We start from the raw sequence: 14,605 nt of genomic DNA on the forward strand, positions 1-14,605 counted from the left end.
AGCACGTCACTCACCCCCTCTCTGCTCCTCGAGGGTCGGCCCAGTGCCCTCCCCCCAACTTCCCACAAGCCCCTGACCTCGGCTCTCACCAGGCCCCTCCCCTGAGGAGCAGGGCCCGCACCTCCAGCCAGGCCCCCACTGGGGTCTGCCGTCTTGTCAGCTCCCAGGTGACCTCTGGCCTGGGGATGGGCAGGGTGGGGGTGAGAGCGTGTTCGGGGGAGGCCCATAGAGGAAGACTCTGGGAAGGAGCCCTCATGGCCACGCGGGAGAGCAGGTCACGGGCAGCCAGGAGCCCTGAGGTGGACTTCACCAGGGGGCCTGTCCTGTGGGCAAAGGGCCTGCTTCTCTGGCCTTCGGGCTCCCCAAGGCTGCTCACATCCACCTGCCCTCCCCTCGTCGCTGCCAGGGGCTTGAGATGTTTCCGGGGTGCAGGACAAAGAAAGGAAAGGCGGTCCCAGCGGCTGCTGGCGCTGTGGCTGATGGGCAGCCCCTTACCCGAGGGGTTGCTGGCTTCCCAGAGCGTGGGCAGCAGGGTGCTCAGGAGCCCGTCGTTGGCCTCGGGCACGATGCCCAGCAGATGGCACATGAGCTCGTACACGTGGACGCTCTCGAAGGGCTCCACCTCCAGGCCCCTCCTGAAGCTGGGGCCCACAGCCCGGAAGATGGTCTTCATGTCCATGGCCTCGTTGTGGAAACCGTGCTCTCCTTTGTTGAACTGCACGTTCAGTCTCTGCCAGGGAGGGGGTGTCCTGAGCCTCCGTGGGGACTCCCAGCCCACCCCTGCCCTCCCCACCGGCAGCGCCCCTGTGGGGGCAGAAGACCCCTGGGAGGGGTTCACACTGACGGAGGTGGGGGCAGGAGGGTGTCTCTGAATTCTGAGCCTCCAAAGACCTGCGGCCTGAGGGAGGGCCTCTGGGAAGACCTGCTAATCCAGGTGCACCCCTAGGCTCGCAGGGTGGCACTTCCTTCCCCGAGGCCCTCTCCCCTCCCCCCCTGCATCTTCCTTCCCCTTTGGCATCCCTTGGCTCTCTCATTTCTCATTTCTTACAGCCCGTCTTCCCACGCTTTACCCTACATGCAAATACACACACGTCCATGCTTTCACACAACACACACACACACGAAGCGTGTACGTCGCCCACACGTGCATAGATCTCACATGTTTACGCCCATGTACACGCACACACACTCATACCGATTGCACAGTGATGGGTGTGTCCCTTTGGTGGCCGGTGCCCCTCCAAGTGGGGACTCGTGAGCGGTACGGGGGAGCTTTTTTACAGCAAGGGAGAGACCCAGCCGCCCAGTGGAGAAACCTGTCCGAGCCCGGTGTCGGGCAAGGAGCTCACCCCGTGGATGACGTAGCCAGGGTCACTGTACATGAGCAGTGGGGTGATCCTGGGGTTCCCGGCATAGTGGAGGGACTTGGGGAAGGACTCCTTCTTGTAGACGTGGAGTTTGGGGTGGGCGTCCTTGAGGACCTCATACACCTTGTCCAGCATCCCTTCCTTGGGGAGCAGCATCCCGTTGGGCCCGTAGTCCAGGAGCTCAAACGCGATGTCCTTGAAGGTGAAGTTGGGGAACGCGTGGAACTCCACCAGGTCCTGGGCCTGCGTGTGGACGGTGGTCATGCCGTGGTCGGACGTGACGATCAGGTCGAGGCTGCCCTCCAGGCCGCTCCTCCTGATGCTGTCCCGAAGGTAGCCCACCGTCCTGTCCACCTGCATCACCATGTCCTTCCTCTGCTGGGACTCGGGGCCATACTTGTGGCCCGTGGAGTCTGGCTCCCCAAAGTAGAGCGTGACCAGGTCCAGGCCCTCGTCAGTGAACCATTTCATCACCGCATCGATGTTGGCCCTCCACTCCTGCTCGTCCTTGTAGTTGTGCAGAACGCCTTCCTTCCGGCTCAGGGTCACCGCCGTGCCTTGGTAGGTGACGTTCCCACCGGGGTAGAAGAAGGAGCCAGTCTTTAAGCCCTGCCAGGGAAGGGGGCATTAAAGCCACAGGCCTCCTTGGGCTTGTCCCCCGCCCCCACCAGCTCCTGCCGCAGTCGCTGCTGCCCCCCTGCCTGCCGCCTCTCCTCTTGCCTGCTCACTCAGCCCTGCTCCCGCCGCAGGCACCGGCCTCTTATAACTCTTACGTTCCCACAGGTGAAACTGATTTTATAGAGGAGGGAGCCGGTGCCCAGGGGACCCAGCACTAGTGACATAACGGGTACAAAGATGTCCCCAGGTATGCAGCATCCTCATCGTCACCATGGCCCTGGGTCCCCACAGCGGAGCTGCCCGGACAGCCCTCCCCTTCTGGCCTGGAGCCTGGCCTCTCCCGACTATATTCTCGTCCAGGCCCTTCTACCTATGTCTCCTCGCCTGCCCTTCTGGCCTGGCCACCCATCCGTCTTTGCACACATTGATGGCGGCTTTATTTAGAGACCCTCTCCCTGGAACCACAGAGGTCCGAGCTTGCCCTGTCTGCATATCCGCTTCCCAGCTGCCCTTCTGTTTCCACTGGGCACCACGCCATGCCCAGCTCTTGGCTCTGACTTTGAGCGTGAGCCTGACGTCCGGTAGCTCCTTCTAGAGCGAAGGGACCCGGACCTGAGCAGACGCCCTGCCCAGAGGATGGGCGTAGGCTCCGAAGTTCATTCTGGGATCATCTTGAAAATCTGCGTTTGACCTTGTTGGCGAGCAGCCACACCTCCGGGGCCAGGGATTCCCCCAGAGCGTTGCAGGATGGAGAGGTTCCTGGGTTCGGCACTACAATCCACCCCTTACTGACCCTTTGCCACTGGAAGTTGGTGGCCCAGCCCGGAGAGGAGTTCCCCTGAAGGGGGAAGGCAGAAAGCTGTTTTATTGTGAGATGCCCTTTTGTTGAGTGAACTTATCTTTCCTGTGTGGACGCGCTCTCCCAGAGCCTGGGGCCCAGTGCTGCAGTTTTCCTTCCCTTCGGGAGGGTGGAGCCATCCCCTTGGGTCCAGGGCTGCAGGGAGGACTGGGCAGGGCCACGGAGCCTGCTGGCAGTTGCTTATCCACACCTGGCACTCACCGCCCTCGGGGCCCCACTTAATACCCTTCCGTGCTGTCAGCCCAGGACCCTGGGGCCGGGATCTCACAAGGTCACAGCCTTTCTGGGCCGGGTCCTCCCGTCCCCTGTCCCCCGACTGCCATCCGTGGGCTCGGGGCCCGCACTACCTGTCGCTGGGCCGTGATCCAGATGGGTATGCTGCCGTTGTCCCACCAGTTCTGGATGCCCAGGGTGGCGTGGTAGGGCAGCTTCACCTTGCTGGTGGTGTTGTAGTACATGTTGTGGACGACCCCGTGGTTCTCGATGTATTTGCCTGCGGGGAGGAGACGGCAGAGGGGAGGTAGGAGGTGGGAGGGCAGGAGGCAAGAGGGCAGGCTTTCCCATACGCGGCCAGGGGTGGGGGGAGTCCCCGTTCGGGGTCCCAGACACATCCTCTCCAGCCCCGAGTCTCCACGACCCCTTCCAGCGGCTTCTCCTACAGCTGAACGTGCTGTAGGTGTGCCGATGTCATCTGTAGCCTTGTGGATTTTAGCAAAGACCGGGAGCGACCCAGATGGCTAGCGGGAGGGAACTAATGAACAGTTACGGCAGAAACAGAATCCCAGACATTTAAATGCCTCACGCGGAGCTCCATCCATGAGCTCTTTTCTAAAATTCACTTTGTGTGCGGGATGCACAGTCACTCATGCCCGGAAGCTACAGCAGGAGGGACGTTAAGCCGCGTGCCCCTCCCCCCGCGTCCCCCTCCGTGGTCTAGTAAGGAAACAGGTGCCGTGCGGGAAGATGCTCGCAGCGGGGGCCCCGGTCACAGAATGCTGGCACGTGGATCAACGTCTGTTCTGAATCGGGTCTCCCCCCCGAGGTCGCGGTCACCTGGAACCTCAGCATGGGACCTTGCTTGGAAATAGGGTCATTGCCGATGTGAGAGTTAGGTTAGGATGAGGGCGGTCTGAGTCACCGTGGGCCCTGTGTCTGTGCACGAACACCCTCACAAGACGAGGGGACAGCTGGGGCTGGAGAGACAGGCCACGGAAGCGCCACGGAGGCTGGGAGTGGCAGGTAGGGTCCCCCAGACTCTCCCGAGGGAGCGTGGCCCTCCTGACACCTTCATGCTAGACGTCCAGCCCAAACAGAGCCATGGTTTGAGGGCATCTCCGGGGTCGGCGTGGGAACAACAAGAACCTCAGGTTCATCTCTCCCGCCCGTCTGGAGCCCAGCCACGCTCACTTCCTCCAGAAGCCCTCCTGCGTGGACACCTTGGTTGGGGGTCACTGTTTAAAATGGGACCGCTGGGCATTTTGACGCCTTGTATAAGTTCCCGCCAACAGTGAGGCTTGCTGATGACCCCCCTTGGCTGTGCTGTGTCTCCAGGGACAGCATCCCCTCCTCGGTCTCCTTTGTCCCTGTGTGGTGCCTGGAGGACTGGGCTCCGTGCAGGCGCTGGGTTCCCTCCTCAGCCCCCTCCCTGTCCCCAGGCCCCAGCCTGAGGCGCACGCTCACCTGTGACTAGGGTGAAGTGGCAGGGGCTGGTCATGGTGACGAAGGCTGGCGTCATGTAGCGAGCCTTCACTCCGTCCAGCGCCATGGCGTCCAGGTTTGGGGTTTGTACGTCCTGGTCATAGTTCCAGCGGAAACCGTCAAAGGACACGAGCAGCAGCTTATTCTGGGAACCCCTCCTGCCGAGCGGAGCCCCTGCCCCTGGAGCCGGGAGGGTGGCCAGAGCCAGGGCCAGGAAGACAGCCAAGCGCCCCGACATGAAGACGTTCAGGTGGGTTCCTGATGAGGAGCAAATTCCCAGGGTCAGCCGGGCCGGTCTTGCCCTGTGCCTCCATGAACACGAGACTATGCACATACCCGCTTCTCAGGAGACAGCCCTGGTCACCGTGTGCCTGCCACCCTAGCCCAGCCCTCACGTGGCATCTGCCTTTATTGCCAGCAGAGCCTTCTGGGCTGGCTGCTCCTCCCCTCCATTCCCCACCCCTGTGCACACCCGTCCTTGCGGGGAGGATAGGGACCAGTCCCAGAGGCCTGGAGAGCAGAAGGGGCTACTCCATCCCACAGGCCTGGGTCCCCACTCCACCTGTCCTAGCCACTCTTGGTCTCTGTGCCCTGCTCTCCCTGACCCCAGAGCACTGGGAGGGGCCCCCTCCAGCTTCTAAGTTAGGGAGAGCTCTAGGGTGTCTGGGTCTTAGGCCTGCCTCGGTCAGGCTCTAGGTTAGGCTTCCCAGGACTCGGGAGCCAAGGACCAGAAGCTCAGCCCAAGCCTGGCTTTGTCCACGGGAGCCCCAGCTCCAGGGAACGACCGGGCAGCTGTGCTCTGGGAGAGAACAGCGGGGCCACGTTTACACTGGTGTTGGGGGGCAAGGACCAGGGTCTGACATCCCAGGAGGCCTGCGGGATGGATGCGGGCAGCAGAGTGGGTAGGGAAGCCTTCCAGGTAGGGGGTGGACGTGCAGGTGAAGAACTGCCGGGTTCCCAAGGGCGGTGAAATGGAGGATGGGCGAGGTCGGGCTGGAGACAAGGGGGTAGGTCATGGAGGAGCCTGTATCTTATAGATTAGTAGTCTTCCAGAATAAAATGGCTGCCAAGAATAAAGACTACATTTCCCAGCATCCCCTTCAGCGCAGCTGGGTCATGTGACACATTCTGACCAGTGGGGCGAAAGAAAAATGTCACGCGACAGCCAGGCTCTGCCTTGTGGAGTTTTCCTCTCGGTGGCGCCTGCCGCTGCGGGGCCGCCGCGGGCTGGACGGCGAGGGGCTCCCGGGCAGCGCGCGTGTGCGCCGAGGGGCGGTCCCCGAGGGCGTCCTGGGTGGCGTGGGCGGCAGCCCCGCAGGGAGACGCGGACGCACCCTGCCTTGCTCCTTCGGTCGGGCTCCGCGAGGCCGGGCCCGGGCTCTGGGCGGCTTGGCTGGGTGTGAGCGGGCGGGACCCGAGGGGCAGGCCGCGGGGGGCGGGGGCGGGCAGGAGAGGAGTCGGGCCGACGCTGTGGCCCGGGGGCAGACTCGGGCACGCGTGCCCAGACCTGCCGTGGGTTTGCGGCAGCGCTGCTCCGGGCAGCGGGTGCGTGCAGGGGTGAGGGTGAGCGGGGCCTCCGGGACACGGTGTCACCGCGCACCCCCCCCCCCCCCCCACGCTGGCGCCGGCTGTGGATTCAAGTCCTGCTGCCCCTCGCCTGCCTGCCTGCCTGCCTGGGGCCGGTCTGGAGATGGCGGGAAAGGCCTCGGCCTCCTCCACGGCTCAGCGCGCATCCCCCCTGCACCTCCCGGGAGGCTCTCCCCTGTCGGTTCCCTCTCCCTGCCGTGGCCTCTGAGAGCACGACCGCAAGCAGAGGGTGTACTCGCACCCGAAGCCAGCAGTGCCGGGGCATTCCCGCAGACCGGGCCCTGGCTTACCGGGAGCTCATCCAGGCTTCCGGGTGGTTCTGGAAGGCAGGAGTTGGTAATATGCTCGCTTTATGGGTGGGGAAGCCGAGGCCGGCACGCGGCATAGAGGAGGAGCCAGGCTGCACGACCCTGCTGCCACCCCCTTCTAAATGCCATCAAGGCACCAGCCGCTGAGGACCCTCATGTCAGGCTTTGAGGCTGTTAACTTTTTTTTTCTTTTCTTAGATTTATTTACTTGGGAGAGAGAGAGAGAGAGCACAGGCAAGGGGAGCAGCAGAGGGAGAGGGAGAAGCAGACCCCTGCTGAGCAGGGAGCCCGATACGGGACTCGATCCCAGGACCTGAGATCATGACCTGAGCCATAGGCAGATGCTTCACCGACTGACACCGCCACCCCCTGCCCCCAGGTTTCCCGCTGACTTTTAAACCCAGTGCAGCTATCACCATGGTGCTATCACTGACTTTCCCTCTTGTGTTCACATTACTTCCTTGGGGTGCGCTGCCCTGGAAGGGCCCTTGGACAAGGAGGGAGAGGCTGCTTGGTGCATCGAGTCCTCTTGCTGTCAGGAACGGCTTAGGCTGTGAGTCGCTGGTCCCACCAGCCACGAGCTGTCCCATCTCCTCTGCGCCACGGTGTCCATTGGGTTTTTTTATTCCTTTCGTGTCCTTAACATACAGTGATGTCTGAAAGCGAACCTCAGAGAGGCTCAGAGATTTTCCACGCCCCACCTCCTTAGCTCTGCTCCCCATGGGCAGAGTGCTGATCTCTCGGACCGTCGAGAGGGGGTCCAAGTGGCCATCGCATCCTGGGCCTTCATCGGTTCTGTGTGTATTTTGTAATGTGTGTGTTTTTGGAATCTGCACTCTTGAATCTTTTTCGCAGGCATTCGTCATTTTTGTTTGTCACTCGTAACTTTCCCCGCCCTCTTGCACATTGGTCATTCTTCAGGTAGACGGTAGACCCAACGCTCCCCGAAGACGGGGCTTGCCATACTGTTCACGTCGCATCCCCGAGCCTGGCATGAGGACCGGCCCAGAGTAGGCTTCACCCGGTACTTGTCGGACAAGTAAATATGCTGCTTGGAAGGAGAATTTGTGCAAACATCTACCGTACTTTTGGTTAGGGAGAACATTTTTTTAAAATAAACTCTTTATTTGACGACAACCTGAGGCTTGTGGAAACATCGTGAAGATGGTCGGGTTCCCGCACGCCGCCCGCCTGGTCTCCTGTGCTGGTGACATGTTGCATTGTGCGGTGTGTTTGCACGGCGGCGCGAGCGTGTGGGTGTCATCATCCTGTTCGATGTTGACAAGTCCTCGTTAGGCTCAGGTTACCACGTGCCTGCCCTGCTGCCCTGGCCCTGTTCCAGGATCCTGTTAGGTCATCACCGTGTCCCTGCGTCCCTCTGGGGTGTGATCGTTCCTCAGACTCTCCTTGTTTTTGATGACATGGACGGTTTGGAGAAGTGCTGGTCAGGTGTTGTGTCCCTCTGTTGGCATTATCTGTTCTCTTTCCGTTGATTACACGGGGGTTTTGGGGCTTGAGGGGAGGGGCACAGAGATAAAGTGTCGCTGCCATTATATCCTATCAAGGGTACGTCTTATCACCGTGACTCACCGCTTCGGCGTGACCTTTTCACCACGATCGCGTCTCCGGGTGTCTCCGCAGGACGGTTCTCCTTTCTCGCGCTCTGCTCTTTGGCAGGAAGGTCACCGTGTGCCCCGCACACTTTGGGGGCGAGGGGTCGTGCCCCACCTCCACGGGGACAGAGGGTCTCCACCCGTTGTTTGGAGTTCTGAGCGGGAGACTGGTCTCCTCTCCCCGTTTGTCCATCCGTTCAGTGAGTTATGCCAGCACGGGCTCACGGATGTCTCTTTCGCAGTGGGATTATAACCCGCTGCTCCCTGTCCATCCCCTTGCTCTAACTGCTTCCTCTCTGGCCACCGGGAGCTCTTTCTGTGGGCTCCTGGGTCCCTTGTTATGCCCGGCGCTCTGTGTCCTCAAGCCCATCCTTGTCCTCTAGGACCAGAGGGTGTCCAGGCTCCCCTCCCGTGTTTGCCGCCCCAGCCCTGGAATCAGGCGTTTCTCAAGGACCCTGGTTCCTTTTCTTGGCGCTGATACTAGAGACCAAGAGTTGGGTGTGACAAGTGACAGTGCCCTTGTTTCTGGCCGTACCGTCTCCTGGTACGGTGCCCGGCACACAGTAGGCAGGAAGGTGGCGTGGGTGGCATGAGCAGAAGAGTGATGTCTCCAAACCAGGATAGTCCTGGGCAGGTGCAGCCTGCCAGGGAGCCCCCGACACCCCGCCGGGGGCTGGACACGGGAGCAGGTGCTCTGGCCGGGGGCCATCCCCTCTGTTGAAGGCGTGTGGAAGTCCTGATCCCCTACGCTCCCCATGTCCACGGTGACAGGTGGCAAACTTGGGTCTAATGGGCCTCTCCCAGTGCCCTGTCCATGCCCCATCGGAGTGAAGGCTGTGGTGTCGCCAACACACTGTTTCCTGGGGAGGAGTGTTGCCATCAGGATGGAAGTAAAGAATTTGACTTGGGGGCGTGGCAGATGACCCTTTCCTAACAGGGACCCTGATGCCGCCGTTGCCATACCAGCTGCCTTGGGAGCGGGGGCCCTGGGAACCCCTGGCTGGGGGCTGGCTGGGGAGCTTCATCCCCGTGTCCCGGGGAGGCCTGAGTCATGGAGCCTGGGACAGGTGTCTGGGGGACAGTGGGAGGCCATCAGGAGCCACACGCAGACAGGCCTGGGCTCAGCAAGTGTACCGCCAGGAGGCATCATGATCTTTTTGGCCATGGTGGTGTTCCTGTGGGGAGAGACAGTGGCCTGAGGCTGGCAGTTCCTTCCCAAAGGGCCACAGCAGTCCAGTGTCCAGCTGTCCAGCGGCTCTGTGGGGGGAAGAAGGAGCTGAGAGAAGCAGCCTTCCCCCCTCCCTCTGCTGGAGAGATTAGCAGACACCCCCCTCCCCCCAGTGAAAACCTCCTTCTGCTGTTGCGGGCGGTGGTGACCCCCTTGCCCACTGCCAACGGGGACCTGCCTGCTGCTGGTTGTTCCCGACGCTGGGCCCGGCCCAAGCTCACGACAGCAGGTCATTAGCGTGACCGTCCACTCGGGCAGGGGCCGCGGCCTCTCACTCCTGCTCAGGAGCCTTATCTCCGCCGCCACCTCGCCTCCGGCTAAATGAGGATTAATATTTTAACAGGATTATGTGCTGTGGGTTAGCAGGACTCTCTGGGGACTCCCGGTGCTCCCCTCCCTCGCAGCCCTTCCCCTCCTCCCTGGCCTCCCTCCTGGTGTGCGGGGAGACGGGGTCCTGAGGTCGGTGCCGGGGGCGGGGGGCGGCTAGGGCTGCCTGGTTCTGGACTCCAGGATGGGGGGTGGGCGGGAGGGCTCTGGGCCGTGGGGACAGTTTGTCTTGAAGAGGGGTCTGTCCCAGGGTAGGGATGGCCCTGCAGGGCGAGGTCCCTGAAGAGACCAGACCACCATGGGGGAGAAGGGAGGAGGACGGAGTGGGAGCTGGGGGTGGGGGGAGATAGGGCGGGAGGGATGCCCACTTGCCCCCGTGTCTCAGCGGCCTGAGTGGCACAGCCTCTAAATTTAATGTATCAGGACTTTTTGGGCTTTCTCCAGGAAGAATACTCCAATTCCACCCACATTTTATAAAAACGTGACTGTTCCCGTCCCTCTCCTGATTCCATCACAGAAGGACAAAATCCAGATTCTCAGGTGGGGCTTCCCGGCCCTGGGCGCTTGGCCCCCGTGGGTCCCCTGGGTCTCCCGTGTCCGGGGACCCCTGCATCGGTCTCCTTCCCCAGAGCCACCATCTCTTTCCCAAGCTGGAGGAAGATTCCGCCCCCAACTTGGGAGCTTTTCCCCTTGGCCCCAGGCAGAGCCAGGGACCTTGACGATTCTTCTGTTGAACCTCTTGTCACCTGTGTAAATTACGAGTTTGTGGGTCTGCTTTCCCCACCACTGAGGAATGAAGGAGGGAGGGAGGTTGGCTCCCCGAATGGGGGACCAGGGCTGACATTTGCACACTCGTGTTCATAGTGGTGATTCACAGGAGCCAAAACATGGAGGCAGGCTGGGAGTCCGTCGTCGGATGAGGGTCTGTCCCCGCAGTGGAATGTCACGCCGCCTTAGATGGGAGGGGTGCCCGGACACCTGCCGCCCTGTGGATGGGCCTGGGGGACATGGAGCCAGGTGGAGTCAGCCAGTCGCAAAAGGGCAGAGAGTGTAGGGTTCCGTTTCTGGGAGATTCCTGGAGTTGTCATACCCAGAGCGTAGGATGGGGGACATGAGGGGTCAGAGATGGGGGCGGGCAGTTAGTGTTTAACAGGGACAGGGTTTCACTTTGGAATGATGACAAAGTTCCGCAGGTCACGTGCACAAGAGTGTGAATGCGGATCTCCTGGGTATTTTACTACAAATAAAAATTTTAAAATAAAAAGACCCTGGAACCCTGGGGCCTTTCTGAGATGCCAAGAATGTTAAGGGGGATTCAGCACCCGGTTGGAGAACTCCAGATGCTGCCCGGTTGGTGGACAGTCCCAGCGAGGCCCCGGCTGTGTCAGGGGTTTCCGGATGAGGATAAGAAGGATGGGGCTCCCTGCCGACACCTCCTTCCCCAGTGGAGGCCAGACCCGCAAACCGAAATCACGGCTGGAAAACCTCTACCCACCCCCACCCCTGTTTTACGAATAAGTAAAATACTTTTAGAATCTTAGTGGTAACTAGGAAGATAATTTTGGAAGTAGTTCAAGCTCATTTCGGGACCCTTGGAGCCTACAGACGAGCCTAGAGAGGGAAATAAGCACAATTTTACAGCTCACGGCCCAAGGGACAGCAGCCAGGGGTCTTTTCCCTTGAGCATCACGAACATCCACTTACGTCTGGGTCGAGTGTGAGAAAAAGGTTAGTTTTGTTTTGTAATATCTTATTTATTTTTCAGAGAGAGAGAGAGCACAAGCAGAGGGGAGGGGCAGGCAGAGGGAGAAGGAGACTCCCTGCTGCACAGGGAGCCCAATGTGGGGCTCGATCCCAGGACCCTGAGATCAGGGCCTGAGCTGAAGGAAGCTGCCTTACCGCTGAGCCACCCAGGCACCCCTAAAGGTTAGTTTTGATTTTGTCTTCCTCTTAGTGCTTAGTGAGTGATGAGCTGCTGAACAGAACATTCTCAGTGGCCAGTGTGGGGCGCTCGCTGCCCGTGGGGGCTGGGGTGCGGGCGTGGGGCGTGGGGATCCTAGCCAGCAGGGCCCCTGATCTGAGCTCGGAGAGTCTGCTGAGCCTCGTGGGCCTGGGACCTCTGGTTGCCCAGCAGTGGCCTTTGCGAGATGGTCCACAGCCACGAGGTCCTGCATTTAGGCCAGTTTGGGGGTCAGGGGTCCCCAACCCTCCTCACCCATCATTACCTCCTCCCTACCCTGCTGGGCCCTAGACCCCACGCCCCAGGCAGGCTCCCAGGGCCGGTGATCTCCCCTGGGGGCTGCAGGAGGAGGCTCGGTGGCTGTTCCTGAGTGGCGCCGGCCATTCTTTGGGGCCATCACCCTGCTTGGGCCATCAAGGGCATCACCCTGTCACCCCTCCCACCCTCCTCCCTCCATCGGCTCTCCTGCTCCAACAGCTTGGCTCCTGTCCTTGCGCTCACCTTCTCCCGGCTTCCTCTTGCCCTCCGTCCGGCGCGCTCCTCACTGAGCACCGCTCTCCACCATTTGCTCAGGGACACCAGCTGCCATCACACGACAATGGACTCCCAGGTCCGGAGAGCGTGAGGCTCACCTTGGAGAGCTGGTCAGGGGCTGGGCTGGCCGGATGCCCAGACTCGGCAGGACCCGCCTCTGGGACCTCCATGCAGAGGCCTGGGGAGGTGTCCCCAGAGGTTGGTTGGGGGCAGGGGGTGCCCTGGCAGGGTGTGTGGCTCTGTGCGGCCCTCCCTGTGCTTCTGGTTGGTGCCCCACGGCACCCGCTTGTTTAAGCAACTCACTTTCTGGATCAGCATGGAGGAGACCCCTCCCCTCACCCCCAGCCTGGCTTGGAGGACCCCAGAGGGGCTGGGTGGGCGCTGACCATGACTGGGGCACCAGCCTGGCTGGGGAGGTTGGGCAGGGGCTGAGTCTGTGCTTTGCTTGGATCGGCCGAGCCCTTCCTGCCTCTGGCACCTGGACGGTGAAGGGTGGTCCCCAGGTCCCTAGCCCGAGAGGCACACTCCCTGCGTCCCCACTGAGGACAGGTGAGCAGGGAAGGACTTGGTTGCCTGGGAAAGATGCGCGTGGGGTCTTGGGCAGGTGGCCCTGGCCCAGCTCTCCCGCTCCTGCCAGCTGCCCGCCTTGGTGGCCTCTGCTGCTTGTTGGGATGTAGGTCCCCCCTCCAGCCACACTTTCCAGTAATGCCTCTGCCGCTGCGGATTCATCTGGATCTGTGGACTTTTCTGTAAGGGCTGCGTGTCGGAGGAGAGGGGAGGTGCCCCGGTGCTCAACCCAACCCCAGGTCATGCTAGGCTTGTTGTGCTGTGGAGAGAGAGCTGGGGAGTCTGTGGCCTGTAGTGTCCCCCAACCCTGGGAATCTGCCTCGGGGAGTCCTCCTTGGCCTGTCCTGCTTCCCTCCCCCACCTCAGTGCCCGCAGACCCCAGCAGGTCCATCACAAGGAGGACGATGAGAAATGAGGGGTTCAGCATCGCGGTGTCTGTCCTTGGAGCATGAGCTTTCTCCCTGGGCAGCAAAGGCCTGGGTGGGCATTTCCTCACCCTCTCAGGGACCTTGACCCCTGGAGGACAAGGCAAGGCTGTGTGGGTGGGGAAGTCAGCGGCACTGTCAGCTGGTTGGTACAGGAAGGCAGAGGGGAACAGAGCAAGGGGACCTGAGGGTACACTCCTGCCTTCCCACCTCAATCCCCCAGTGACCCTGACTCTGCGTGTGTCTTGGGGCGGGGCGTGGTGTGTCCAGGACCCTCCTCTTCCTGGCCTTGGCTGGCCAGGCTGGTCACCCCCTTGGTCCCATCTGTGGCTGAGCCCTCCCCAGCCCCCCCCGGGGGGAGCCCACTGCCGGCCGCCACCCCCTTGCAAGTCCATCTCCCCTGCAGCTAGTCCATTAAGGTTTTTTTCCTGGAACTTTGTCATTGTCCCCTAGGTGTTTCAGGCATCAATCTTCCCCTCTGCTTTCTCCTCAGAACTCCAGCTAGTCTGGGCCTCTGGCCCCAGCCACGGTCTCCAGGAGAACTCAGGCTTGGAACCTCCCCAAAGTGTGTTTCTGGGGTGTGCTGGCTTCGAGGCTTTCCATCTTGTCCCAGCAGCTGAGCTCTGCTGCACAGGGATGTGGAGGGGCCTGTAGCCTTGGGGGCGGGTGGTGGTGTGGAGGGGCCCACAGCCCTGGGGGGCGGGTGGACCAGGGGCTGTGTCTAGGGCTGTCTGCACAGTGTAAGGGGTGCCCGTCCCTCTCCTGGCTCCTGGCACAACCATCCTGGTTGGGGGCGTGGCGGTGCTGACTTTGCCCGAGGGCCAGGCCCGTCCAGGGCCCTTCCTGACGCCAGGCAGCAGGAAGAAGACAGATGGCATCTGGGTCCATCAGGGCCACTGTCACAGGACCTTCCCTCAGGGGAGCTCAGAGCACTTGCTACCTCCAGAGCCAGCTGTTTGACAGCCGCCCCGGTGCCGCGTGCCCAGGTAACGAAGAAGGGGCGTGTCAGGCAGATAAGGGGCTACCTTTGGCCGTGCCGGGCAGATAAGGGACGGTAACATGTCCCTGCTACACCTGCTCCAACTCCTTGTCCCCACCTAGGAGAGGATGGCATCCTTCTCGGGCAGCAAAGGTCTTCGGGCAGAGAACCCCCTTTACGTAGGCGCTGCTGTCGTCACAGAGTTCCCCTCCCGGTGGCCAGGGGAAGTGTGCGGGGCCGAAGTTAAGAACCGCACTGTCGGCCACCGTGACCCACCTGGGCCCGGGTCCAAGGGAGGGCAGGAGAGAGAGCGTGCTCCCGTGGCAGAGACCCTCCAGGGGAAGGTTCAGGAAATCTCGCTGGAGGCTGGACTTGTGTCCCCTGTAATGCGGCCACAGCAGGACACCTTAATTTACATGCGTCTCTGTGACCCTCCATCTCAGACTGTCACACTGGTCAGCACGGATGGGGGGGCACCTGCTGTGTGACAGGCAATGGGGGAGGTGCTTTCTGAAGGCTGGGGGCATAGATGGAG

At 61.5% G+C, this 14,605-nt stretch overlaps 1 protein-coding gene across 1 annotated transcript; it reads right to left on the bottom strand.

Moving 5' to 3' along the window:
* Positions 1-275: 275 nt before the first annotated feature.
* On the bottom strand, positions 276-4,795 carry ENPP7 (ectonucleotide pyrophosphatase/phosphodiesterase 7). Its single transcript, XM_032871044.1, is given in 5 exon segments — positions 276-457; positions 460-730; positions 1,350-1,976; positions 3,192-3,337; positions 4,525-4,795. Coding segments are annotated over 5 exon segments (1,482 nt in total). The 5' UTR covers positions 4,781-4,795.
* Positions 4,796-14,605: the final 9,810 nt, after the last annotated feature.

The sequence above is a fragment of the Lontra canadensis genome, unplaced genomic scaffold (assembly GCF_010015895.1).
Source record: "Lontra canadensis isolate GAN:19392208 unplaced genomic scaffold, GSC_riverotter_1.0 scaffold41, whole genome shotgun sequence".
In the NCBI taxonomy this organism is placed as follows: domain Eukaryota; kingdom Metazoa; phylum Chordata; class Mammalia; order Carnivora; family Mustelidae; genus Lontra; species Lontra canadensis.